Below are 27,946 nucleotides of genomic sequence, written 5' to 3'. Positions count from 1 at the left end.
GGGCGGAGCCTGATGCCGCGGGGTTGGAGGCGGGGGCGGAGTCAGGGCGGCGGGGGGGGGCAGGGGGCGGGGCTGCGGGGGAGAAAAGGGGGGGGTGCGTGAGGGACTTTGGCTGCAAACTTTTGTCGAGACAGAGAGAGAGACAGACAGACAGACACACACACGTACATACACACACCCAGAGACCGGGTCCAGTTCCGGTCGGCCCGCCGCCCAGTCGGGGGGGGGTGCAGAGCGGGGGGGGGGGGGCGGGATCCCCGGATCGGTGACGGCGACGATGATGATGGACGAGCCGTGGGGCGAGGGGCGCGTGGCCCCGGACGTGCACTGCGCGCTGCGGGACAAGGTCAGTCCCCAGGCCGGGCCGGGCCCGGAGGGGGGCGGGGCTCGGAATCGGGGTGCCCCCGCGGGGAAGGGGTGCGGGGGGGAGGGGGACCCTGAAGTTAAAGGCGTCGTAGCTGTGAAGGGGCCCTTGGCGAGGGGTCCTGCAGGGACAGACAGTCGGCAGTGTATGTAGTGTGTACTGCCAGGGCAGGAGGGGACGCAACACCCGTGGAGTCAAAAGAGACTGCAGAGCTGAAAACAGTTCACCTCCCGCCCGGGGCAGAAGAAGATGGGAAGGGAGGGCAGTTGGTGTGTGTGTGTGTGTGGAGGGGGGGTGCTTCTGGGCCTTGGGGAACATGGGAAAAGCCCAGGTGCCCCCCCCAGTCCTCCAGCCTGTTGTTGGATCGATCTGATCTGGGAAGGGTGGTGTGGGGAACTGGGGTACAGTAGAGAGGGGGTGGGTTTCTTGGGGGTGCACAGCAGCAGGTCTATCCTCAACTCTGGAAGTAAAAAAAAACTTCAGCCTCAGCGTGGTGGGTAGAGACACATTCTGAAGGCCTCTGAGGAAGATCTTGGGAACACCCCCCCCCCTTTGCTTTGCCTTTTGTCTTGGTGTTTGCGGCAGGATCTCACTGTGTTAGCCCAGGCTGGCCTCGAATTCCTGGTCCTGCTACTTCACTCTCCCAAGTGTCCGTGATTACAGGTATGGACCTCTACCCTCAGCTGTCTTTGTCTTAAAAATTTGATGATTGGGGTAGTCCGGCATTCCCTGGTGTGCAGCCTGGCTGTCTCACCATCTGGTTTATTCTTCGGTCTGTGTTTCTGCATTTTTCTTCTTAAGAGGACATCCCCTTCTTCTAACATGACTTGGTTGTAATGTAAGTACTGTTCCTAGGTAAGGTCACATTCTGAGGTTCCAAGTGCATAGAAAAGGGGGTGTTGCCAGGCGTCAGTGGCTCATGCCTGTAACCCCAGCTACTCAGGAGGCTGAGATCTGAGGATCATGGTTCAAAGCCAACCTGGGCAAGAAAGTCTGTGAGACTCTTATCTCCAATAGACCACCAGAAAACCAAAAGTGGCACAGCGCTGTGGCTCAAGTGGTAGAGTGCTAGCCTTGAGCTGAAGAGCTGAATGACAATGCCCAGGACCAGAGTTCAAGACCCATGACTGACAAAAAAAAAAAAAGAAAAGAAAAGGGGTGACAGTGGGGTTACTATGCAGACTCTGTTCTTGCATCTGTGCGAACTGTAGCGTCTCCAGTTACTTAGGAGTTTTGTCTCCTGCAGAAGTCTGTCTTTCACCAGCACAGTGCTTTTTATCTTCTCGACTTCCTGCAGTCCTTGACCTGGCTTAGCTTTTCCCATGTTCCTTTGCTCTTTCTGGAGTAGCGCATTCTCAGCATCCGAAGAAATCCGTGTCCTGGTGGTACATGCCTATAATCCCAGCACTTTGAAGGTGGACACCAGAGGATCAGAAGCTCAGAGGCAGCCTGGTGCATCCCCTTCACACACACACACACACACACACACACACACAATGTGTTCCCTGCCAACCCGGCCTGTCTATGGCACCTGGAGTGCCCAGGTGAACACCCAGAGCCCCTCCCTGTGGTTTGCATTCAGCTGAAGTGTGAAAGGAATATGAAGTCGTGTGACTGTGATCTAACACATTTGGGGTGCCACATGCTGGGTATGTCTTGCCTAGGGGCCGCCTTACCACCATCACCACCCCCAGACCACCAGGCTCTGAACTCTGCCTGTACCCAGACCCTGGGTGCACTCCATTCGTGGCCTTGGTTGCCTGTGGGCCTTGGTTGTGAGTGATCTTAGGATTCCCGCCCACCCCCAGGGAGGTACAGATACCCAGGCTGGTGTACAGACACCAGCCAGGTGGCTGGTATCTTTTGGGGGTCACCTCTGGCTGAGCCAGGGCTTCCACAGTGTGGGGTGCTGGGCTAGGCAAAAGACCAGGAGCCATTCCTCCTCTGTGCCCTCCTCTGTGGTAACGCTGCTGCGTGGTGGTTTGGAAAAACCAGTTTCTACCCGGAAAAGAAAAGGCAGGCTTACCAGCCTAGAACAAAGTCCAGAGCCACGATCTCAGAGACTCCAGGCTGAGCACAGATAACAGAAACCTGTAACGCCCCTCCCCAGCCTCTGTGGGGAGACTCCGCCTTCTGCCTGAATTTCATCTCCAAACCAGATGTAAAACTAGACTGGCCAGGAGCTGGTGGCTCACGCCCATCATCCTTGCTACTCAGGAGGCTGAGATCTGAGGGTTGCGATTCAAAGCCAGCTGGGGTGGGAAAGTCTGTGAGACTCTTTATCTCCAATGAACCACACCCAAAAGCTGGAAGGGGAGCTGTGGTTCAAGGGGTAGAGCACTTGCTTTAAGCAGAAGCAGCTCAGGAACAGCACCCAAGCCCTGAAAAAGAAAAAAAGGACTTGCTTCCATGTCCTTTACTATTTATGCTTCCTTCCCCCCCCCCCCCCCCCATGTAATCTGTACTGCAATCGTGATGTTCAAAAGCAGAAATAATGTTTATCTCCCTTTCCCACCACCACCACACACTGGGTTTTAGACTGCTCTAGGGGTTTGGGGAGTACCCACACACACACCACCAGTTCACCCAAATTTCATTGATTCACTAATTTATTTATTGGGCTGGTACTAGGGCTTGAACTCGAGACCTCAAGCTCTCATTTGTTTTTTTTTTCACTCAAGTTTGGTGCTCTGTTACTTAACCACAACTCCACTTCAGATTTTTTTTCATGCCGGTCCTAGGACTTGAACTCAGGGCCTGGATCCTGTCCCTGAGTTCTTTTGCTCAAGACTAGCACTGTACCACTTTGAGCCACAGCATCACTTCTGGTTTTCTGGTGCTTAGTTGGAGATGAGTCTCAGAGACTTTGCTGCCTGGGCTGGCTTTGAACCATGATCCTCAGATCTCAGCCTCCTGAGTAGCTCGGATGACAGGCATGAGCCACCAGCACCCAGCTTTTCCATCCAGATTTGTGCAGGATGGCTCTAGTGGAGACTCTGGACCTGGTCCCTTGCATGGGGTGACACCTGGCAGGAGGGGCTTGTGGCTTCACGTGTGCACGCACACACACCACACGCACACAACACTAACACCACACATACACACACCCCTGCCTGTACCACAGTTGAACTTGTGTGTGTCCACTCAGACACACACTGACCCTGTGTATGTTTTCCTAGATGCTTGTGCTGAAAGCTATTTCCACAGATTTCACTCTTCTGCTTTTTTTCCTCACACAAATAACCTGTGTTGTTCGACCTCTCAGGACATTTTCCCAGGTGGATGACTTTTGCAGAAGGAGAGTTCCAGATTTATTTATTTATTATTATTTTTTTTTTGGTCCAATCCTGGGACTTGAACTCTGGGCCTGGGCACTGTCCCTCAGCTCTTCAGCTCAAGGCTAGCGCTCTACCACTTGAGCCAAAGCGCCACGTCCAGCTTTTTTTCTTTTTGCTTATGTGGTGCTGGGGAATCGAACCCAGAGCCTTATGCATGCAAGGCAAGCGCTCTACCACTGAGCCACCTTCCCAGCCCGAGTTCCAGTTTTATATTTTGAGTTTTGGTTTTGCTTTGGTTTTGGTGTCGGTCTTGGGGTTGAACTTGGGGCCTAGGCACTGTCCTTGAACCTTTCTGCTCAAGGCTAGCACTCTACCACTTTGAACCACAGCTCCATGTCTGGCTTTTGGGTAGTTAATTGGAGATAAGAGTCTTACAGACTTTCCTGCCTAGGTTGGCTTTGAACCACAATCCTCAGATCTTAGCCTCTTGAGTAGCTAGGATGACAGCTGTGAGCTACCAATGCCTGGCAGGATTCCAACTTTTATAACCATCTAGTCATTAAGGAGCCTGACCTGAGGACCTCTGCCACAAGCCATGAGGCAAACTCTGTCTTGGGACACTCATATAAGCCCACCCACTTAGCGCTGGAGACCAGTGCCTCACACTGGTAATCCTGGCTAGTCAGGAAGCTGAAAGGTAGAGGATGACAGTTTGAGGCCAGCCTAGACCAAAAAAAAAAAAAAAAAAAAGCACACAATTGGCTGGGAATATGGCTCAGTGGTAGAGTGCTTGCCTAGCATGCAAGAAGCCCTAGGTTCCGTTCCTCAGTACCACATACACAGAAAAAGCCAGAAATAGATCTGTGGCTCAAGTGGTAGACTGCTAGCCTTGAGCAAAAGAAGCTCAAGGACAGTGCCCAGGCCCTGAGTTCAAGCCCCAAAACTGGCAAAGGGAATATAAAACAAAAACAGTAATGACACTGCCTTACGTGTGCACGTTTGCTGAGTGCCTTTCTATGAGCTAAGCCCTCAGACACCTGCTTTGGGGGGGTTTGGGGGTGGTTCTTACTTCTCTCCACTTTACAGCTAGTGGAACTGATGGTCAGTGGGCCACTAAGCGGTGTTATTATCACTGCCCCACTTGAGCCTTAGAACCTTGCAGGCGAATGTTTGGTAGAGGTTGAAGTCATAGCCCAGGGCTCAGGGGAGCAGGTGGGAGGGTCACATGACCGTGTGTTGCACACCAAGCTCACTTGACTATGGGTAAGAGGGATAGGAAGATGGCCAGGAAAGCTGGCTTTGGGACATCCAAGCTCCCTGGAAGTCCACAGCTTATTCTGAGAGTGTGCCTGGGGCTTCGGGAAGATTGCCCACTGGATAGGGACCCTGGTTTTCTGGATCCTTGTAACCATTCCGGGCGATGGTATCCACAGGGGCCGGAAGAGCAGCGCTGAAGAGGCTATAGCTCGTGGGAGATTTCAATGTGGTAGGAAGCAACTTTGTAGCTGTGGCCATCAGCGTTTTTCACTGTGAGCATTGTTCTTGGAGAACCCCAGAAGGAAAGAGCTGGTGTTGAGCATTCTTGAAGGACACTCTGCCCACTAGATGGAGGGGAGTCTGTGTTTACTGGGTGCATGGGGGGGGGCGGGGTGGGAAACTGCGGAAAACATTACGCACTCTATCTCCTTTGATTAGGAAGATAAAGGACGGGGAACCAAACTGGCCAAGGTCCTGGCAGCCCCGAGCAGTCAGTACCTGTACCTGTTGCTTCTATGCTATAGTATTTCCCCCCCTCTCCCCACCTCCCCCGCTTCAGCTGTACAGTTGAACTCTAGGCCTTGGCTCTGTCCCTCAGTTCTTCAGCTCTAGGCTAGTGCTCTACCACTTGAGCCACCACACCACTTCTGGTTTTCTGGTGGTTCATTGGAGATAAGAGTCTCACAGACTTTCCTGCCTGGGCTGGCTTTGAACCTTGATCCTCAGATCTCAGCCTCCTGAGTAGCTAGGATGACAGGCGTGAGCCACCAGCACCCGGCCTGCAGCCCATTTTTAACAGCTGCTGGGGCATAAAGCTTTGTGGGAGGCACCATATTCTGAACAGAATTGTTCTTTAACCTTCTTGGAACTGGCCGCCAGGCATCCCTCAGACTCAAACTTGCAGATGGCAGGAAGAGGCCGAGCTCTGCCAGGCACTGGTGGGCACGCCTGTCATCCTAGCTGAGATCTGAGGATGGCAGTTCAAAGCCAGCCCTGGCAGGAACGTCCAGGAGACTTTTAATCTCCAATGAACCACCAGAAAACCGGAAGTGGCGCTGTGGCTCAAGTGGTAGAGTGCTCACCTTGAGCTGAAGAGCTGAGGGACAGCGCCCAGGCCCAGAGTTCAAGCCCCATAACCAACAACAACAACAAAAAGATGCCTAGCTCCATCCCCAGGAATTCTGATGGGCGGGTCGGGAACTGGCGGTGGTGGTGGGTGTATGAGATTCTTTGGGCTGCTGTAACAAAACATTGCCAACTTGGGGTTGCGGGGGGCAGTGATTCCAACAGGAAAATGAGCTCTTGGAGCTGGGAATGCTGGGAAATCAGGGGTTCGCAGGGCTTTGTCCCTTCTGCAGCCCCTCCGAGAGGGGGCCAGTTAGTCCATCCATGGTCCTTCCTGGCAAAATCACCCCAGTGCCCACCTCCAAGTTCATTAGGCTTGTCTAGAACTTTCCAGACCTTGTCTTCCCTGTGTTTGAGTGTGGTCACTGGGGGGAAGCAGGCTGAAGTGAAGAACTTGGGGTGCTGGATGGGTGTGTGGCAGCTGTCAGATGGGCCGGGCCGGCGGGGGGACGTGAGTGGGTGCGTGGGGTAGGCTCAGCTGTCATGTTCGGGAGTTCAGAGGCCCAGTGACAGTCTGTCGCTCGGGGGAAGGAAGCAGGAGGGGGTGCAGGCCATGGCCGAGAGGGGCTGAGCTTGTGCGGGAAGCCTCTTTGGACTCTGTGGAACAATCGCCCAGAGGAAGGAGGCGGGCGTCTAGGGCCTCTGGAGGGCCCCTCCCCCTGCGCTTTCTTGGTCCCCCCCCTCCACCCTCCCAGATTTGCAAGTTCCCATTTCCTGTCGGTCACTCACCCGCGGTTACCAGGGTGTGTCTTCACATCGTGCCTTGATCAAAACAAATAAACTTGGCCAGTAATCCAGTATTTCAGATCGCCGTCGTTCAGGCTGGATATAGGAGCTATACGTAGATCTCTGCGTCACAGATGAAATTATCTGTCATAATGAATCTCACATTTAGCAGAAGTCCCCATGGGGACGGGAGGTAGAGGAAACTGATTCTCAGGGAAGAAAATGGCCCCGCCTTCTTTGCCTTAGGGTGACATGTGCCTCAGTCTACCCAGTAGCCACCCCAGGCCTCCCCGGAGGATGCAGGTGCTTCTAGAGGACTGGGACCTGCTAAAATTATAGCATATAAAACATCTACATAGTGGGCGCTGGTGGCTTGCACCTGTTGTAATCCCAGCGACTCAGGAGGCTAAGACCCAAGGGCCAAAGTTCAAAGTCAGCAGAAAAGTCTGTGAGACTTCCATCTCCAGTTAACCAGCAAAATGTTGGACCGGAAGCCTGGCTAAAGTGGTAGAGTGCCAGCAGTCAGCAAGAAAACTAAATGAAAGCGTGAAGTTCTGAGTTCAAATGCCAGTACCTGCACACACACACACACACACACACACACACACACACACGTATTATGGATTAGATGGGGGTATACATGGGCCCAATTTCTGGGACTCTTCAGGAAGGGCACCCAGCTCTGGGCTCCCCACGACTTCCCTGTGGGGGTTTCTAACTCCTCTTTCAGGCCTCTCCTAGGCTCCTGAGGCCCTGAGCGTGGCCTGCTCACCCCAGGGTGATCCTCCAGGGTATACTCTAGTTAATCTCAGCAGCTTTTCAGCACATCTCCCTGTTCAGAGTCAGCAAATTATTAGGCACCATGCCAATGATGATTACCAATTTCTCCTTGCAGCTACACCAGAGTTTACCCAGCAGCAAGTACCCTAACGCACTATGCTAGAGCAAGCTTTCTGGGAGAATACTACCCTTCCCCTCCAGCCCAAAAAAAGAGGTGGCGTGGTTCTGTGGATCGGTAAATTTAACCCTGAATGTCCCAAAGCTGTGGGTTCTCCTGAGCAATGTTGCAGGCCTCCACGTAGACTCATGATTCCTTTTGACCAAGGAGCAATGTGTGGTACGAGATGTTTCCCAAACGATGGCCCAGAGAACCCCTTTCTCCAAAAGACCAGACTGCCGTGGAACCAGCATTGGGAAGGACTGATTTTACTGTGACTTGCATACTTTGAATTCTCCTTTAGTTTTGTTTGTTTGTGGATGTTGTTTTTTCCAGTCCTGGGACCCAAACTCAGGGCTTGGGCGCTGTTCCTGAGCTGCTTTTGCTCAAGGCTAGCACTCTACCATGTGAGCCACAGCACCACTTCTGGCTTTTTCTGTGTCTGTGGTACTGAGGAATCAAACCCAGGGCTTCATGCGTGCTAGGCAAGCACTCTACCACTGAGCCACATTCCCAGCCCTGTTTGTTTTTGTGTCAGTCCAGGGGCTTGAACACAGGACCTGGGGACACCTGAGCTTTTCTGCTCAAGGCTGGCGCTCTACCACTTGAGCCACTACTCCACTTCGAGCTTTTTTGGTGATTAATTGGAGATAAGAATCTCCCGGGCTTTTCCTGCCTGGGCTAGCTTCGAACTATAATCATCAGATCTCAGCCTCCTGTGCCTGCCTGTGCCACCCGTTCTAGTGGGCAGCTTCCTGCTGGTGTGGAGATCTGAGTGATGACTGACTAAGCACCTGTTTTATGCCAGGAGTTGGGGGGTCACGTGACTGGACAAGACAAGTTCACCAGCACCTGCATCCTGTCTCTGCAGCCCTGTCCTTAGGAGGCTGATAGGCTGATGGAGAGGGGGAAGGGAAGGCTGAAGAATGAATGAATGGACACACACAAAAAAATCCCAGGTGCTTGAGGAGAATCTGGCAGCGTGGCTCAAGTGGTAAAAAAACAAGCCTGAAGTCCTCAATTCAAATCCTGGTACTGACAGTAGCAAACTGCTATGCTAGCCGAAGAAGCAGGGGTTTGGGGTAAGGTGGGTGATTTCTTGATCCTTGAACTTGTGGTCAGGTGCCCTGTACATGTGTCTATCTGCCTGGCGCCCGACGCGGCTGTGACTGACAGCTCCATGCCTCACTCCCCGGCTCAGATGAGTGGAGGGCCTGGGAAGACTGTGTGACCGGCCATCCCTCCCTCCTGCCAGGCCTACACGGGCGGTGGAGGGCAAGGTCACCCTGACCGGCTGTTTCCTGCCTCTCTCCCTTCCCAGCTGTGGCGGTCAGGAGCACATGGAGGAATGCAGGCGTGCTGCCGTGGGGAAGGCAGGGCTTGTCCACCAGCCTGGTCCTTATTAAGGCCTTGCCCGCTAATTGGGTTAGAGAACTAATCACCTGAGGACTGGGAAGGTGGCTGAGTGGTGAAGTGCTTGCTGAGCATGCGCGAAGCACTGAGTTCCATTCCTCAGTACCACATACGCAGAAAAAGCCGAGGGGGTGTTGTGGCTTAAGTGGTAGACTGCTAGCCTTGAGCAAAAGAAGTTTGGGGACAGTGTTCAGGCACTGAGTTCAAGCCCAAGGACTGCAGAAACAGAGAGAGAGAAATAATCACCTGGCCTCAAAAACTAGACTGGAGAGGTAGGTGCAGTGGGTGTATGCAGGAACAGTGGCCGTCTCTCTGGACACAGGAAGAAGCTAAGGCCAGCATGGTCGATCCTTTGTCGCGTTGGGGTTCTACAGAGCTCAGGCTGATAGATATCTGCCCCGCTCTGCAGCTGTTCTGTTCGGCTCCAGCTGTCCCCAATGCTTACAGTAGAAAGCTTGCTTCTTCTACCTTAGCCAAACCTGTCTGTCATCCTAGCTATGCAGGAGGCTTAAGATCAGAGGATCATGGTTTAAAGCCAGCCCGGACAGGAAAGTCTGTGAGACTCTTAACTACTAATTAACCACAAAAGTCAAAAGTGGAATTCCAGCTCAGAAATGGCAGAGTGCTAGCCTTGAGTGAAAAAGCTAAGGGACAGCACCCAGGCCCTGAGTTCAAGCCCCTGGACAATAAAACCAAGCAGACAGGTGACCAGGGCTGACTTGTAGTGGACAGATTGCATGCATACTGGACCCCAGCCTCATGGCCTTTGTTACCTGTAGGTACAAGATTGTGTGTGTGTGTGTGTGTGTGTGCGTGTGCATGCGTGCTGGTACTGGGGCTTGAACTCAGGGCCCAGATGCTGTCCCTGAGCTTTTTTTTTCAGTTATTGTTTTTATTCTTTTAAGAATTCTATTTATTTTGTGTGTGTGTGTGTGTGTGTGTGTGTGTGTGTGTGTGTGTGTGTGTGTGTGTGTGTGTGTGTGTGTATGGTACTGTAGAATCAAACCCAGGGCCTCATGCATGCTCATGGACTTTCCTGCCCGGGCTGGCTTTGAACTGTGATCCTCAGATCTCAGCCTCCCAAGTAGCTAGGATGACAGGTGTGAGCCACCAACGCCCGGCTAGATGCAGAATTCTTCAAGAGCTCGTGCTTGGGGAGGGAAGAGGAGGGAAGTGTCTGTGGTTTCTGAACGAGGCCTGTCCACCTGCTCCGCAGGAACTGAAGCTGCCCGCCTTCCGCGCCCGCTCCCCGCTCCTGAAGAGCCGCCGCTTCTTCGTGGACATCGTGACCCTGCTGAGCAGCCACTGCCAGCAGTGTCCCGCGGCCCGGCACCTGGCCGTCTACCTGCTGGACCACTTCCTGGACCGCTACAACATCACCACCTCCAAGCAGCTGTACACCCTGGCCGTGGGCTGCCTCCTGCTGGCAAGTAAGTGGGGGCCCCTCTTTCTCTGCTCCCCCGTGCCAGCCAGGGTGCCACCTGCTGCTGCCTGCCCGGCACGGCTCGGGCCTGTACTAAGCTTAACATCTTCAGTGTCTCAGTGACAGGGATTTTGTTGTAGTTGTTGTCAGTCATGGGGCTTGAACTCTGGGCCTGAGCGCTGTCCCTGACCTCCAGCTGAAAGCAAGCGCTCTACCACTTGAGCCACTGCGCCACTTCCAGCTTTCCTTTTTGTGGCTAATTGGAGATGAGAGTCTCGCGGACTTTCCTGCCTGGGGCTGGCTTCGAACCCGATCCTCTTCAGATCTCAGCCTCCTGAGTAGAGCTAGGAGTCTAGGCATGAACCACCAGCTCCCTGCTGCGTAGGTTTTTTGAGCTTGTCTTGAACCCCTCCTGTCCACTGTCTTCGTTTTAATTAAAGCATTTCCTGTCTAGACAGAGAGTCTCTGCCTTGTCACCAATGTGGCGAGGTTTCCTGAGACGCCTCTAGGAAAGTCTGATGCTTCCTGACATGTGGCACTTGTAGAAGCAGGACTGACTGTACCCACATAGTCACCCACATTCCAGAACCTTCTTCTGACAGTTTTTCTGCCAGCTTTGTCTTCTAGATTCCAATCAAAAGTGCCTTGTCTGCTGAGGAATTTAAGGGTGTGTGTGTGTGTGTGTGTCTGTGTCTTTGTGTCTCTGTGTCTGTGTATCTGTGTCTGTGTGTCTGTGTTCTGTAACTGGGACTTGAACTCAGGGCCTGATACTTGGCTTTCTGTCTCAAGGCTTGTGCTTTACTACCTGAGCTACGCCACCACTTCCAGGAGTTTAAGGTATTTTTTTTTTTCCTTTGTAAGAGCAGAGAAAATTATAAGATGGAAAAAATAATTCTGGGCCTGCTGGCATATACGTGCAATCCTAGCTACACTAGAAGCAGAGGTTTGGAAGGCAGAAGTTTAAGGCCAGCCTGGGGGGGGGGGGGGGAGAGGGGGAGGAAGTAAGACCTCATCTCATCCAACTAGCCAAGCGTTGTGGTGTCTTGTGATCCCAGGTCTGCAGAAGGCTGTTGGGAGGAGGATCTTGGTAGGAGGCCAGCCCTGTAATCAGAATTTGATGTGGAGATTAAGCTGTAGCCTCAGTGATGAGCTGGGAGAGGTTTTATTTGTGGACTGATGGTGTGCCCAGCGGTACTTCCGTGTTTTTTTTTTCCACCTATTTACTCATTCTCAAAATACGAGAGAGCGGTAGTATTTCCCCCCAATTCACAGAGAAGGAAACTGAGGCACAGGAAGGAAGTCCCCCAGCTGTGGAGCATCATGGGGCGGGGTAGGGGCTCTGGGGGATCTACCGGCTGGCGGGCGGTCTTTGTCCTTCGGCTGGTCACCAGAAGACCCAGGTCAGCAAATAGAGAAGGTGCTGGGACACCCTGGGTCCTTTGCCATCTGAGCCAGAACTTCATGACAGGCACCTTCCCAGCCTGGAACTCATTCTCCAGGCTCCCAGCAGGGCTTAGCACAAAGGATTCAGGACCCTGCATCCAGCCTTCTGACCCTGCAACCAGAGGGTTTGCTGGACCGGTCTTGCTGTGCAGTCCTGCAGACCCGGTCAGCCACTTTGGGGTAGGAAGAAGAGCTCAGACAGCAGCGCCCCTGCTCCGCACCCACCCAGGCCCTCTCCCACACTGGCCAAGAGTCCAGACAATCCCAGCAGAGGTTTGGGTCCCTTGGGAAGTAGAGCGCGGGGGAAGCCGGGAATGGGCCCTGGCCGCCGTGTGAATGTCTCTCAGTCCCCATGGGGAGAAGGGACGGACAGCGGCGGCAGCCTGTGACCCAGCTGGCCGGACGCCACCTCCGTCCGCAGTAAGGAATTTCCAGGACTTCCTCCTGAAGCGGACGCCCTCCCAGCAGCCTCACCTCTCAGCTGCTTCCAGAACTGATTCAGCCTGGCAGACATGTGCTGGCGTCCGTGCCACCACACCACACACACACACACACACACACACACACACACACACACACACACACACACACACACACACACACACACACACACACACACACACACACACACACACACCACGCACATTCATCCACTCATCTGTGAATCAGGCAGTGTTTAGCTGGAGCCAGCAGCTTTGTTTATTTGTTTTTTGTTTTTAGGGCAATCATGAGACTTGAACTCAGGCCCTGGGCGCTGTCCCTGAGCTTTTTTCACTCAAGGCTAGTGGTCTGTCACTTTGAGCCACAGCTCCACTTGTGATTTTTTTTTTTTGGGGGGGGGGGGACCGGTCGTGGGGCCTGAACTCTGGCCCTGGGCTCTGACCCTCAGCTCTTCAGCTCAAGGCTAGTGCTCTACCACTGAGCCACCTTCCCAGCCCCGGTTTTTTGTTTGTTTGTTTTTCATACTCCAGAATACATAGAGGAAGGTAGGGAGAGCCAGTGGCTGTGGTCTGACGTGCACAGTCATACTGTGTCCCTGACCTCCTCCTGGGGACCCGCAGGAGACCGGGCATCTGTTGACATCTGTCACCTGTGCCATCTGTCCATGAGGAGGGAGCAGCCATCTCCTGGTGTCTGGTGGCGGCAGGGCTGGGGACAAAGGCCAACGCCACTCACAGTCAGGGAGGAGGCCCTTCTAGCGGTGACACGTGCCATGCCCGGGAATTGTCACAAAGGAGAGTCCCTGGAGACCTCTGCAGCGTGTGGCTTTGAGCCCAAGGAGCCGTGACCCCCCCCCCATACTGAAGGGTGACCTTCAGGCCTGGGGCAGAGCTCTGAGAGGTGGGAAAGAAGCGAGGAGGGGAGGAGGAAAGGAGGTGGGTCACACGGATGCATTACTGCATCCTTACAGATCGCAGCCACCGGCAGCGTGCCTGGACCTCGTGTTGCCCCAGAAAGAAAAAAATAAATAAATAAGACCTGGGCTGGGAAGGTGGCTCAGTGGTAGAGTGCTGGCCTAGCATGCATGAGACCCTGGGTTCGATTCCTCAGTACCACATACACAGAAAAAGCCAGAAGTGGCACTGTGGTTCAAGTGGTAGAGTGCTAACCTTGAACAAAAGAAGCTCAGGGACGATGCCCAGGCCCTGAGTTCACACCCCAGGACTGGCAAAAAAAAAAAAAAAAAAAAAAGAGTGAAGGGGGGTGTCGCAATCGGGGAGGCGGGGGGCAGCGCTGGCAGCCATTGGTGAGGAAGGTGACCCCAGAATGAGAAGCACTGAGGCTGGAGGGGCCCCTCTGGGCCTTGACCCTCCCCATCCTGGGAGTGACCCACCACGGAGGACCAGGATGGGCTAGCCGGAGGCCTGTGTTTTCAGACTGTCCCTGGGAGAAGCGAGCTGCAGTGAACTGGAGGTGAACCGGGGAGCTGTGTCCTTCGGGGCTTTCTTCCCTTCCCTGCCCTCTTTCAAGACACCTGTAATCCCCCCCCCCCCGCCCCGGGAACATAAGCCTCCATCCCAAGGACAGTGGGGAAAATGGAGGGTTCTTTCACATCTGGAGGGCCGGGTGGGGTTGGCAGGGTCATTCTGACTCCAGCCTGGAGGTTGTCTTGGGGGGGAAGTGGGGAACCCCATTTGTCCCCCTCCAGAGCCCGGCTTGCTCTTGCTGACGTCTCTCTCTGGTGCTTTCGGTTGTTACAGAGCTGAATTCATGGATGTGACCCACAGAGAGGTGGTTTGGCCCGGCCAGGGTCACACAGCAGAAATGACAGATGGGGGTGGAGCGGGGGGGAGGGGGTACAGAATTCAAGTTCAAGGTTGACATGTTGGATGTCTATGTCTATTATCCCTGGGCGATCCATCCCGTCTGCTGCTTGCTTGTCTTCTGGGCATCCTGGGAGTGAGTAGATCTTCTAGTAACTTCTTGCCTTCTGCTCCCACAGGTAAGTTTGAGGACCGGGAAGACCACGTGCCCAAGCTGGAGCAGATAAACAGCACGGGGCTCCTGAGCAGCCAGAACTTCTGCCTCACCAAGAAGGAGCTGCTGAGCGCCTGGACGCGTTCAGCTGGGACCTGAGCCTGCCCACGCCCGCCCACTTCCTGGACTACTACCTGGCCGCCTCGGTCAGCCACAAAGACCAGCACTGCCGCGCCTGGCCCCCGCCCTGCGTCCGCAAGACCAAAGAGTGTCTCCGAGAGTATGCGCACTACTTCCTGGAGGTCACCCTGCAAGGTGAGCGCAGCCCCAGGCGGGAGGGGGGCGCTGCACAACCATGCCACGCCTGCTTCACCAAGATGCACCCCGTTCACCATACCACGCAAACGAAATAGCAGAAGCCGCTCCTCTGCAGAGCTCCAGCCCCGCTGGCTGTTTCTCCAGGGGAACCTGCAGTGTTGTGGAGCCTGTGAGTCTCTAGACTCCAAGCTAAACTCATTCTTTTGTGTGTGTGTGTGTGTGTGATTGTGGGGCTTGAACTCTGGGCCTGGGCGCTGTCCCTCAGCTCTTCAGCTCAAGGCGAGTGCTCTACCACTTGAGCTACAGTGCCACGTCCGGTTTTCTGAGTGGTTTCTTGGAAATAAGAGGCTCACGGACTTTCCTGCCCGGGCTGGCTTTGAACGTCAACCCTCAGATCTCAGCCTCCTGAGTAGCTAGGATGACAGGTGTGAGCTACTAGTGCCTAGCTTTCATAGTTCTATTCATAACCCACCAGTTGTCCCCTGTCCGCCCCCCTGGGAGCTACAGATGGCCTTTTTATTGTTGTTGTTGTTGGTCGTGGGCTTGAAGTCTGGGCCTGAGTGCTGTCCATGAGCTCTTTAGCTCAAAGCTAGCACTCTACCACTTGAGCCACAGCACCACTTCTGGTTTTCTGAGTGGTGTATTGGAGATAAGAGTCTGATGGAAGGGTGCTGGGAAGGTGGCTCAGTGGTAGAGCGCTTGCCTTACATACATGAGGCCCTGGGTTCCATTCCTCAGCACCACATAAGCAGAAAAAAAAAGCCAGAAGCGGCGCTGTGGCTCAAGTGGTAGAGCGCTAGCCTTGAGCTGAGGGGACAGCGCCAGGTCCAGAGTTCAGGCCCCATGACTGGAAGAAAAAAAAAAAAGAGTCTCAGGGACTTTTCCTGCCCGGGCTGGCTTTGAGCCGCGATCCTCAGATCTCAGTCTCCTGAGTAGCTAGGATGACTGGCGTGAGCCACCGGCACCTGCCCCCAGATGACCTTTTGACAAGCCCACCTTCCAGGCTGGTACCAGAAACGCCACACTGAGAACCCAAGCGTGGAGGCCCTTGTGATGAACATCCCAGTTTCTCATCTCCCATTCTGTTCACAGAGGGGCAGGCTTTGAACCCAGCAGGCTTTGCGCCCTTCACCGGTGCACCTGCTCTTTGGCAGGCAGGAGGCTCCGCCCTCCAGACAGCTCACACTCCTGATTCTCTTCCAGATCACGTGTTCTACAAATTCCAGCCATCCCTGGTGGCTGCCGCCTGCGTCGGGGCTTCCCGGATCTGCCTGCAGCTCTCTCCCTACTGGACCAGAGACCTGCAGAGGATCTCAAAGTACTCCCTGGAACACCTGGCCACGTGTATCGAACTCCTGCTGCTGTGAGTGTCCGCCCCCACAGCTTCCTGTTTCAGGGACACTATCCATCCGCTTGCCCTTGAGGACAGACTCGGGACGTTTCCTGATGGCGTCTCCAGCTCACTTGTCTTGGAAAGCAAGCATAGCGACTCCTGATAGAAGTGGGGTTGGGGAACTGCCTGTTTCTCTTTGGGGGTAGCTTTGGGTTTGGTTTTTAAAGTGAAGGGTCAAGGCTGGGCATTGATGGCTCACGCCTGTAATCCTAACTCCTCAGGAGGCAGAGATCTGAGGATCACAGTTGGAAGCAGCCTGGGTAGGAAAGTCTGTGAGAGACTCTCATCTCCAGCCGAAAGACCAGAAGTGGAGCTGTGGTTCAAGTGGTAGAGTGCTAGCTTTGAGCAAAAGAAGCTCAGAGTAGTGCCCAAACCCTGAGTTCAAACCCCAGGACCAGCACACACACACGCACGCACGCACGCACACACACACACACACACACACACACACACACACACACACACACACACAAGGCTTGTTTTTATTTTTTTGGAGGGGGGTCCGGTCGTGGGGCCTGAACTCTGGGCCTGGGCGCTGTCCCTCAGCTCTTCAGCTCAAGGCTAGCGCTCTACCACTTGAGCCACAGCGTCACTTCCAGCTTTTTTCTTTTTGCTTATGTGGTGCTGGGGAATTGAACCCAGGGCCTCATGCATGCAAGGCAAGCGCTCTACCACTGAGCCACCTTCCCAGCCCCAAGGCTTGTTTTTAGATTAGGAAAACCCATTGCACCCCTCTTTTTTTTATTTTGAACAGTCCTGGGACTTGAATTCTGGGTCTGGACACTGTCCCTGAGCTTCTTTTGCTCAAGGCTAGCACTCTACCACTTGAACCACAGCGCCACTTCCAGCTTTTTAGGGGTAGTTTATTAGAGATAAGAGTCTCATGGAGTTTCCTGCCCAGGCTGGCTGTGAACCATGATCCTCAGATTTCAGCCTCCTGAGTAGCTAGAATTACACGTGTGAGCCACCGATGCCTGGCCTGTACCCCTCTTTTTTATGTGGGAACACAGAGGCCCCAGTGGTCAGCTTGCTGAAAGCTAAGGAGTCACATGGCTGGGGTAGAGCAGGCCCTGAAGGTCTAGCATGTCGAGGCTGCTCTGGGCTCATTCACATAACCAGAGTACTTAGCTGTACTAGGTACTGGGTCCAAGCAGGGCCTCACATTATCCTCCACTGAAATGGAGGTGGTACAGGGACTGTGGGGTCAGCTTAGCCTAGTCTCGGGGGTTCCCAGAGTTCTCTGCTGGAGGCAGCCCCAAGCTGTAACGTGAGGATGACAGGCCAACCACCCCACCCTGGGTAATGGCGTACGAGTCTCTGGTCTGAGAGACTGAAAACCTGAGTCTTACCTGAGTCTTCGTTTCAGAGCGTACGACAACATTCTCCAGGATGCCGTCGCTGCCAAGAGCCAGGCGTTGGCCGTGGTGCCCTGCACGCCCCGGGCCCCCACCCAAGTGCTCTTCCAGCCCCCCGCTTATGTTGACCTCAGCCAGCCCACCCCGGCCACACTGGCCGAGATCCACAGCCCTGGCCATGCCCTGTGCCTGGCCTACTGGGACTCGCTGCAATCCCACCCCCTGGGGGGCGTGGCCTCCTCCGGGCACACCTCCTACCCCGCCCTCCAGCTCCTGGACCTGTGCACCGTGCCTGTGCCCCTGTCCCTCAGCATCGCTGCTGAGCCCAGACACTGCCTGGCGGCTGCCTACAGATGGCACGGGCCACCTGTTCCCCGCGGGCTGTTTTGACAGATAGACCTCGCTTGGGCCTGCTGGAAGCCAACACAGCGGACGAAGCCTCAGCCAGGGGAAGCTATCTGCACCTGAGTGGCCATCCCCCAAGAGTCAGGTGGCCCAGGACCTAAAACGGACCCAGGGCAGAACAGGTAAATCAGTCCCTTCCAAGCACAAGTCCAGGGAACAAGACAGAAAGACCCGAACTCCTCACAGCACACGAAGCACACGGACTGCAGCCTCCAAGACTGCATCTGTTGTTAACCTGCCTGGCACCGGTGGCTCACGCCTGTAGTGCTAGCTACTCAGGATCGTGAGGATCTGAGAATCACGGGTTCAAAGCCAGCCCGGGGCAGGGAAGTTCTTTCTTATGTCCAGTTGATCCCACCAAAAAGCCAAAAGTGGAGCGGTCATCCAGGTAGTAGAGCGCTAGCCTTGAGGGAAAAGGCTTAGGGACAGCGCCTGGGCCTTGAGTTCGAGTTCAAGTCCCAGGATTGGCACCAAAAAGTAATATATTTTGTTTGTCTTTGCTGATAGCAGCTACAGCACTGGAAAGGAGAGGGCTTCCCGGCATGGCTTCGGGGGTCACTGGAAGATGCCCGTGTGGCTATTGGTTCCCACACCAGCGTCATACAAGACATGTGTATTTGTGGGTTTGCAGAGACACCCACCTCCTGAGTCCCCCTGGGGAGCTGTCGTGGCTTTCATGGTTTAAACCTAAAACCTTCTGTTTGATGTTGTTGGCCTTTTAGATATTTCACATGCTGCTGTGTCCTAAACTGATCTAGCTTCCTCTTCCGCAAATGTCTTGTTTACACGAGGCCGTGTCAGGGATTTTGTGATACTTGAAGATTCCTTTGGAGGAAATTTTAAAAATGTTTATTTGTGGGTTAATTGCTACCCTGACTACTGCGAGGCCAGGTTTAATCCAGCTTGTGACCCACAGACCCTGAGCTCCTTTTCCAGAAGCATGTGTTTGGCAAGAATCCTATCCCAGGCTCTACCTTCTAGAACATTCCACGTCTTGGATTTGGGGTTTACCTGGAAAATGTTCACAACCACCCAAGGAAAAAAAGATGGCTGTAAGGAAGCGGAAACTTCCATACAAGCAATCCCTGGCTCATTCCCATCATCAGAAGGGTCAAACCAAGACCCAACTTTGAGTTTGGCCAACAGTAAAAGATACCGTGGAATAATAGCTCAGTGCACCTACATTTGGGGTGTCGGGAGCCTTTGTGGTATACACCCCAAGCATCGATGAGCAAGAGAGCGTCTCGGATGGAAAGCCAGGATCAGCAGGTGTCGAGCATGAGGAATCTCAGGAAGACGGTGAGCAGGTGCAATATGTTTGTTCTGACTTGATGCTCGTACCTTGCTGTGGTTGGCTGTGGGAGCCCCTCAGAACTGTGACATGTGAAGGACTACAGAAGGAAAAAAGAAACATTTTTAAATACCATCTTGTACTGAGCATCAGTAGCTCTTGCCTGTCACCCTAGCTGCTCAGGAGGCTGAGATCTGAGGATCACAATTTGAAGTGGGTCAGAAAGTCTGTGAAACTCATGTCTCATTAACTGGCAAAAAAAAAAGCCAACCAAGAGCATGAGGACCTGAGTTCAAGCCTCTGTACCAACACACACCTACACTCATAAAAAGAGCCCATCTTGTTTGTGTGGATGTTATTTACCAGTCCCAGGGGATCGCTGGGAAGGCAGCCTGCTGCCAGGTCAGATCCAAAGGTGACCAAGACATCAGAGTAGATGTTCTCGCAGTAGAAACAATAAAGAAGGCGCTAAAACATGGGTCGTTGGACACTACACTAACATAGGAGCCTGCACGTTCGTTTGTTTTCCCTTTGCCAAGTTCCTTGTATTTATGGACGATCTTTGGATTCCAAATTATTGTATGTTTGTTCTAGGAGTGGGGGGCCATGCACGTTTCCTCCAAAGTGGCACCTCAGCCAGCCTGGTTCCCCAAAAGACACCCCTGAAATAAACACATGGCCCCACTACCCCGTCTCAGCTTTCTGCCCGAGTTCTCCCTGCTCCCCGAACCCGCAGTGAGGGTCTTCTCAGGGTGAGAGTTGGAAGGCTGCAGGGCTCGTGGGGTGAGCAGCAGTAAGATGGGCTCCTTTGTCCTGGTTCGAAGCCAGCCCAGGCAGGACAGTCCTGGAGACTCTTATCTCTAACTAATCACAGAAAAAAAAAATCCCAGCAGTGGTGCTGGTAGCTCAAGTGGTAGAGCACTAGCCTTGGGGAAAAGTTGCTTAGGGACAGCGCCCAGGCCCAGAGTTCAAGGCCCGAGACCAGCAAAACATTGTGTGTGTGCGTGTGTGTGTGTGTGTGTGTGTGTGTGCGTGCGTGTGTGTGTGCGTGTGTGTGTGTGTGCGTGTGCGTGTGTGTGTGTGTGCGTGTGTGTGTGTGTGTGTGTGTGTGTGTGTATGAAGACATGACTGACTTTCAGGAATCAGTTTGTATCATTGTAGGGTTTGTCAGGCCCAGAATATGTAGGGAGTAAGGAGATGGTTATCTCCAGTTAACCAGCAAAAAGAAAAAAAAAAAAATTCTGGAAGTGGAAGCATGTCTCGGGTTGGTAGAGTGCCAGCGTTGAGCAGAAAAATCCAGGTTAGAGCTCGAGGCCCCGAGTTCAAGCCTGGCATGATAGTACTGGCAGAATAGAATGCTTTTAAGCAGAGAAAATGTGTTGGCTGGGCAGGTGGCTTAGTGGTAGAGTGCTCATCCAGCATGCATGAAGACCTGGGTTCGATTCCTCAGCACCACATAAACAGAGGTGGTGCTCTGGCTCAAGTGGTAGAGTGCTAGACTTGAGCAAAAAGAAACTCAGAGGTGGTGCCTAGGCCCTGAGTTCAGACTCTAGGACTGGTAAAAGAAAAAGAGAGGGAGGGAAGGAAGGAAGGAAGGAAGGAGGAAAGGAAGGAAATAGGCCAAGTGCTGGTGACTAATGCCTATAATCTTATCAAATTAGGAGCCTGGTATCTGAGGACTGTGGTTTGAAGCCAGCCTGGGCAGAAAAGATCAGGAAACTTGTTAGCCACCCAAAAGTCAGAAGTGGACTTGTAGCTCCAGTGGTAGAGCACTAGCCTTGAACAACAATAACAAAAAGGTCAGGGACAGCACCCAGGCCCTGAGTTCAAGCACCAGGACTCTCTCCCTCTCTCTCTCCCTTCCCCCCCCCCCCCCCACCACACACAGTGAATGCAATACAGCCAATGGAATATAGCCTCGCTCATTATGAAGCCCGTCAGCGCCATGCTTTGAGGAGAGGGCCTCTCGGGCCTCTGCCCTGCCTTGGGTCCACTCAGAATCCAGCAGGAAAACATCCCTGACAGCTGGGGTCAACAGGTCTGCGCTGCACAGATTGCACAGATGGAGGGTGGAAAGGGAGGGATGCAGGCTCAGGCCAGACCCCCGAGGGTAGCTGGGTGTCTGGAGCCCCTGCATGGCAGGCGCTTCTTCAGTTCTGGGGGTTCAGAGCCAAGACAAGTGGAATGGACCGAAGGCCCTGACGTCACTCTGGGTAAATCCCTCCCTGGGGCTTCGGGCTCCACACGTTGCCATGACAACAGCTGAGCTGTAGAAGCTGAGCCGTGAAGCCCAGGCTGTGGGGCTCGGACCCCGGGGGAATGCGTGTGTTTGCTCCACGCATGGATGCTCTGTAAGATTGCCTCAGCACACACGTACACACACACACACACACACACACACACACACACACACACACACACACACACACACACACACACACACACACACACACGAGAATTTTTGCCAACATTTTTTTTCCAAAGACCAAGACTCGAACTTAGTATCTGACACTTGCTTTCATTCACTGGCTGGAGCTCTACCCCTGAGCCTCCAACCCCTGCCAACATTCATTTTTGTTGGTTGTGGGGCTTGAACTCTGGGCCTGTACACTGTCCCTCAGCTCTTCAGCTCAAGGCGAGCATACTACCTCTTTGAATCACAGCAACACTTGGGGTTTTCTGATGGTTCTTTGGAGGTAAGAGTCTCACGGATTTTCCTGCCTGGGCTGCCTTTGAACCGCTATCCTCAGATCTCAGCCTCCTGAGTAGCTAGGGTCACAGGAGCCACCAGCTCCTGACTCTGCCAGCATTTTTAAATTAGTGGTACTAGGATTTGAACTCAGGGTCTATGCTTACATGGCAGGCTCTCTCTCATTTAAGCCATCCTCTTAGCCCTTTTTCTTTTCTTCTTTTTTTTCTCCTAGTTATTTTTCAGATAGTCTTTGAGATTTTTGTCTGAGCTAGCCTTGAACTTCAGGTCTCTTGGGCACTTCCTATTGAGTAATTTTCCCTTAACAGGGATGAGCTAACCTTCACCAGGTTTCTAACAACAATTTGAATTCGTCCTTGAATCATTTATGAGAGTGAAATTCCTCTCTTCCCTCCTCCTCCTGTTCCCTCTCCCTTTTTTCCCTCCCTTTTACTCTTTCAATTTTCAGCCTAATTATGGTTCACTCTCTTTATTTAGAGACGTATTATCCAAGCTCATTATGAGTAATTATTCAGTCTGGAGGGAGAAAGAGCAACACTGCTAGTTTAATTTAGTGCTTACCTAGTTTGCATAATTAGCAATAAGTCTTGGCAAAACGGTAGAACCCAGAGGTTAAGGTCCTGGCTTGGTAGGTGGGTGGGAGGGAGGTTGTGGTGGTGGTGGTGGTGGTGTGTGTGTGTGTGTGAACTCAGCTTGAACTCAGGGTCTGAGCACTGTCCCTGACCTTTTTTCCCTCCCCTCAAGGTGAGTGCTCTACCACTTGAACCATGGCTCTTCACCGGGCTTTTTTGGTCATTAATTAGATTGCTGATTCAGGTCCTACGGGGACCACGAGGCTGACTTGTGGCCTGTGTAGCCATTATGGAGATGACAAAGGAATGAGGGAGAGAAGGAGAGAGCATCGTCCCTCCCCTTGGAGCTTTTCCCACCCTCCCAGCCACCCAACAGCTGTCCCCAAGATGCCAGAAAATGGAGGCCAGATGATTCTTCTGTCAGTTTTATTGGGGTTGGAGGCCCTCGGAGCCCTGCCCGGTGGTTCAGGCCAGCCTTTTGCTCACTCGTTCGTAGGTCACGCCTCCAATGGTGGAGGTCTGAAAGAAGCAGACAGAAGACAGAGAATCAGTGCGGCCCTGGGGGGGGGGGGGGGGGGGAGAGGAGGCAGTGCACCATCCCTCTCCAGGCCATAGATTAACCATCGGCCATGCTGTGCAGACCTCCATGTGGCAGAAGGGATGTATCTCTGTTCCTTGACCTTGCCCCCTGCTAGCCTTGCCCCTTCTTTATTCCATCCAGTATCCCAGCAGTCTTGGAGACATGCCCATTGTAGAGAGGCTTTCTTCAGCCCCTCTCCCTGCTTAGCCAAGGCTGGGTGCCCGGACTGACATGATGTACCTACCCACAGCGTTGTTGTTTTTGTTGTTGTCTATCTCAGGGCTTGAACTCAGGGCCTGGGCGCTGTCCCTGAGCTCTTTTTGCTCAAGGCGAGCACTCTACCACTTTGAGCCACAGAGCCACTTTGGTTTCCTGGTGGTTCGTGGGAGATAAGAGTCTCATGGACTTTCCTGCCTGGGCTGGCTTTGAACCGTGATCCTCAGACCTCAGCCTCCTGAGTAGCTAGGATGACAGGCCTGAGCCACTAGTGCCCAGCTCTACCCACAGTATGCACCCTGGCACGGGGAGGGGCCAGCTGTTCAGCTCCTCCTCTGCGGGTTACAGAGGCATGGAAATGAATACCCCCAGAGACCAGCCGCACACTCACCTCCACGAGCTTGTCACCCACGACCTCCGAGGTCTGGTGATAATTGGGGAAGTCCACCACCACCTTGCCGCCCTCCATCTGCACGGTGGCCTGGGAAGGAATGGGGAGGACATTGATTCTGAGCCCTCAGCCTTCCACACCAGCCCCGCAACGCCCCCTCCAGGAATTCCCTGCCTACAGATGCACAATTGTGTCTCAAACAGGTGGCTTGACTTCTTGCTGCCTCCTTCTACACATCTGTAAATGAAGATGAAGCTCACGGCTCACACCTGTAATCCTAGCTACTCAGGAGGCTGAGAGCTGAGGATCTTGGTTTGAAGCCAGCCTGGGCAGAAAAGTCTGAAAGACTCCATCTGCAATTCATCAGCCAAAAGCCAGGCTGGAGGTATGATTCACCTGGAGCAGTGCTAACCAAGCAAGCATGAGGCCCTGAGTTGAAACCCCAGCACTGGCCTATACAGTCCAATGCAATACAATACAAAGAATACAACACGATGAAAGGAGTGATCTCGATCAAGAGGCACCGTACTTATAAATTGATTGTTGAATGGTGGTAACCACCTTGTACACATTACTTAAAGATGAATAAAAACAGGGGGAAAAAAACAGATTCATCAGCTATGTAAACATGGCAGTGGAGCTCTGGCTCAAGTGGTAGGGTACTATCCTTGGGCAAAAACAAAGCTAAGTAAGTGGCTAGCACCAGTGGCTCACACCTGTCATCCTAGCTACTCAGGAGGCTGAGATCTGAGGATCACAGTTCAAAGCCAGCCGGGGCAGGAAAGTCCGTGAGACTCTTCTCTCCAATCAACTACTAGAAAATCCAAAGTGGCGCTGTGGCTCAAGTGATAGAGTGCTAGCCTTGAGTACCCAGAAGAGCTGAGGGACAGCGCCCAGGCCTAGAGTTCAAGCCCCACGACTGACCAAAAACAAAGCAAAACAAAAAACAAACTAAGTTACTGCAACCTAGGCCTTTATTTCAAGACCCAGGGCTAGCACACCACACACATTCTCTCTCTCTCTCTCTCTCTCTCTCTCTCTCTCTCTCTCTCTCTCTCTCTCTCTCTCTCTCTCTCTCTCTCCTTTTCCTACTTCTCCCTCTCTTCTTCCTCCTCTTCCCCTCCTCTTCTTCCTGTCCCTTCCTCTCTCCCTCCTCCCCTCCCTCTCATTCTCTCTCTCTCTCTCATACATACATACACACACACAATATAGTATTGATTTAGCAAGAGTGAAATTATGTTATCTTAAGTGATCAGCAAATACTTTCTTTCTTCAAGGTCCCTGTCTGGTCCATTAATCATGGTGATGGTTAGACACTGGGAGATTAACAGGAGGGGCAGTGACGTCATGTCTGAGCTGTGGGTGGCTCCGGGGATTGGGGGAGGGGGGAGGGGCCTCACCTTGAACTTCTTGCCGCCCATGGTCTGCATCTCGCACTCCTTGCCGATGGTGAACTTGTTGGTCATGATGTGACCCCCGGAGTAGTACTGGGACCAGGTGAAGTCCTGGCCGTCCTGCTGCACCTCCGTGGTGATCTTGAAGTTGCGGCCCTTTTCAATCACGTCGCTGGGAAGACCTGGGCCCAAGGACAAGCAGACAGGCCACATAAGAAAGAGCAGCTGAGCCGGGCGCCAGTGGCTCACGCTTGTCATCCTAGCTACCCTGGAGGCTGAGAGCTGAGGATCATGGTTCAAAGCCAGCCTGGGCAGAAAAGTCCCTGTGAGACTCTTTTTTTTTTTTTTTTTTGTCATTGGTCCTGGGTCTTGAACTCTGGACCTGGGCACTGTCCCTCAGCTCTTCAGCTCAAGGCAAGCGCTCTACCACTTGAGCCACAGTGTCACTACTGGCCTTTTTTGCTTATGTGGTGCTGAGGAATGGAACCCAGGGCCTCATGCATGCAAGGCAAGCGCCGCTGTGAGACTCTTATCTCCAATAAACTACTCAAAACAAAGCTGAAGTGGTGCTGTGGCTCAAGTGGTAGAGCGCTAGCCTTGAACACAAGGAGGCTCAGGGGACAGCGCCCAAGCCCCGGATTTCAAACCCCAAGAGTAGCAAAAAAAAAAAAAAAAAAAAAAGAGTCAGAAATGGACCTGTGGCTCAACTGGTAGAATTCCAGCTTTGAGTGAAAAACTAAGGGACAATACCCAGGCCCTGTGTTTAAGTTCCAGTACTCTGGCCCATACATACACACACACACACACACACACACACACACCTACCTCAGGCCTTTTTGTGTGTGTGTGTGCCTGTAACAGATAGATAGATAGATAGATAGATAGATAGATAGATAGATAGATAGATCCATCCATCCATCCATCCATCTACCTAGGGAAAGGACAGAGTAGTTGCTCGATAGATGTGACTGGATGAATGAATGAATGAATGAATGAATGCAGTCCTGGCTCTCTCTCTCCTGGCCGTCCAGTCCCAGCGGAAGGCAGCTCACTCACCCAGGCGCTTCATGAATTCATCATAGTTCTTCTCACTCTCCACCTCGAACTTTCCGTTGAAGGCCATGCTGCTGGGAGAGCGGGGCCAGAGCTGTCACTCGAAGACGGTGGGTGTGCCAGGGGTCTGGAGAGCCAGCTTATAAGTGCTGCCTGAGTCACCCACTTCTCCTTCCTCCCCCAGGGAAGAAGGGGCGCTTGCTGATTTACGACATGGGCAGGACCGGAGGGGCAGAGCCTTGGGGTTATTCACCCTGGGGGAGAAGTACCTACTTCCTGCCCCTCCCTGCCCTGTCCTTGGCCCTCCCCTTCCCCCCATTTCACACACACACACACACACACCGTTCATCAAACACGGCACCTCAATGCACAACAAAGAAATAAACACACTAGGAAAAGTGGTCCTTGATCACTCTTGGTTTCTCTCTAGACTTTTTGAAGTAGACCTATGTCTTTTTCTTTTATTAGTGTGCATTAGTTATGCAGAGGGGGATTTCTCTTCTACAGTGACACAGTTTACAATGTATTCTAATTCCATTTTTTCTACTTATATATTTGTGATTACGGGGAGGGGGGGCAGGGATATAGCTCATTAGCAGAGCCCTTCCTTACCATGCTCCAGGTATCCCCTGTGGTTTGATCCCCAGCACCACAAGAAATAAAAAAAGAAGAGATTATATATGGGCTGGGGACATGGCTCAAGTGGTAGAGCACCTGCCTAGCAAGTACAAAGCTCTGAGTTCAAATCTTAGTGACATCAGAAAGAGGGAGAGAGAGAGGCATATAATCAGATCAGTGTGTGTGTGTGTGTGTGTGTGTGTGTGTGTGTGTGTGTGTGTGTGTGTGTGTGTGTGCACATGCTCACCCCAAAACTAGGGATTGAACTCAGGGCCAGGGTGCTGTCCCTTGGCTTTTTCACTCAAGGCTAGCCTCTACCACTTGAGCTACTTTCAGCTTTTTTTTTTTTTGGGGGGGGGGGGGTCCGGTCATGGGGCCTGAACTCTGGGCCTGGGCACTGTCCCTCAGCTCTTCAGTTCAAGGTTAGCGCTCTACCACTTGAGCCACAGCACCACTTCCAGCTTTTTTCTTTTGTGGTGCTGAGGAATCGAACCCAGGACCTCTGGCATGCAAGGCAAGCACTCTACCACTGAGCCACCTTCCCAGCCCTACTTTCAGCTTGTTAATGGTTAATTGGAGGTAAGAATCTGTTAGCTAGGCACCCATTGCTCACGTCTATAATCCTAGCTACTCAGGAGGCTAAGATCTGAGGATCTTGATTGGAAGCCAGCCCGGGCAGGGAAGTCCAGGAGATTCTTATCTCCAATTTATCTTCAGAAAACAGAAGTGCTGCTATGGCTCAAAGTGGTAGAGCACGAGGCTTGAGCAAAAGAGTTTAGGGACAGTGCCCAGGCCCCAAGTTCAAGCTCCATGAGTGACAAAAAAGAAAGAGAAAGAAAGGAAGGAAGGAAGGAAGGAAAGAAGGAAGGAAGGAAGGAAGGAAAGAAGGAAGGAAGGAAGGAAGGGAGGGAAGGAGGGAAGGAGAAAGGGAGGGAGAGACGGAGAGAGAGAAGGAGGGAGGGAGAGAGAGAAGGAGGAAGGGAGAAAGAGAAAAAGAAAGAAAAGGGCTGGGAAGGTGGCTCAGTGGTAGAGCGCTTGCCTTGCATGCATGAGGCCCTGGGTTTGATTCCTCAGCACCACATAAGCAAAAAGAAAAAAAGCCGGAAGTGGTGCTGTGGCTCAAGTGGTAGAGTGCTAGCCTGGAGCTGAAGAGCTGAGGGACAGCGCCCAGGCCCAGAGTTCAAGGCCCCACGACTGGACCCCCCCCAAAAAAAAGAAAGAAAGAAAGAAATTCTCAGAAACTTTCCTTCCCTAGGCTGGGAACTT

The 27,946-nt window shown here is 53.0% G+C and overlaps 2 protein-coding genes across 2 annotated transcripts; one reads left to right on the top strand and one right to left on the bottom strand.

Moving 5' to 3' along the window:
* Nucleotides 1–280: 280 nt before the first annotated feature.
* Nucleotides 281–19,917, top strand: Ccnjl (cyclin J like). The gene is given in 6 exon segments (XM_069993942.1): nt 281–346; nt 10,317–10,530; nt 14,410–14,514; nt 14,517–14,699; nt 15,906–16,065; nt 17,462–19,917. Coding segments are annotated over 6 exon segments (1,107 nt in total). The 3' UTR covers nt 17,841–19,917.
* Nucleotides 19,918–22,861: 2,944 nt separating this feature from the next.
* On the bottom strand, nt 22,862–26,135 carry Fabp6 (fatty acid binding protein 6). The gene is made up of 4 exons (XM_069994035.1): nt 26,066–26,135; nt 25,016–25,191; nt 23,616–23,705; nt 22,862–22,947 (listed from the first exon to the last, which is right to left on the bottom strand). Exons 1-4 carry the CDS (start codon nt 26,130–26,132, stop codon nt 22,894–22,896), a joined length of 387 nt encoding a protein of 128 aa, XP_069850136.1. The 5' UTR covers nt 26,133–26,135; the 3' UTR covers nt 22,862–22,893.
* Between the last annotated feature and the right edge of the window lie 1,811 nt (nt 26,136–27,946).

Source organism: Dipodomys merriami, unplaced genomic scaffold, assembly GCF_024711535.1.
Source record: "Dipodomys merriami isolate MVZ:Mamm:240054 unplaced genomic scaffold, mDipMer1.0.p SCAF_44, whole genome shotgun sequence".
Classification (NCBI taxonomy): Eukaryota; Metazoa; Chordata; class Mammalia; order Rodentia; family Heteromyidae; genus Dipodomys; species Dipodomys merriami.
Note: the sequence above shows the minus strand (reverse complement) of the source record. Positions and strands in the feature narration are given on the sequence as shown.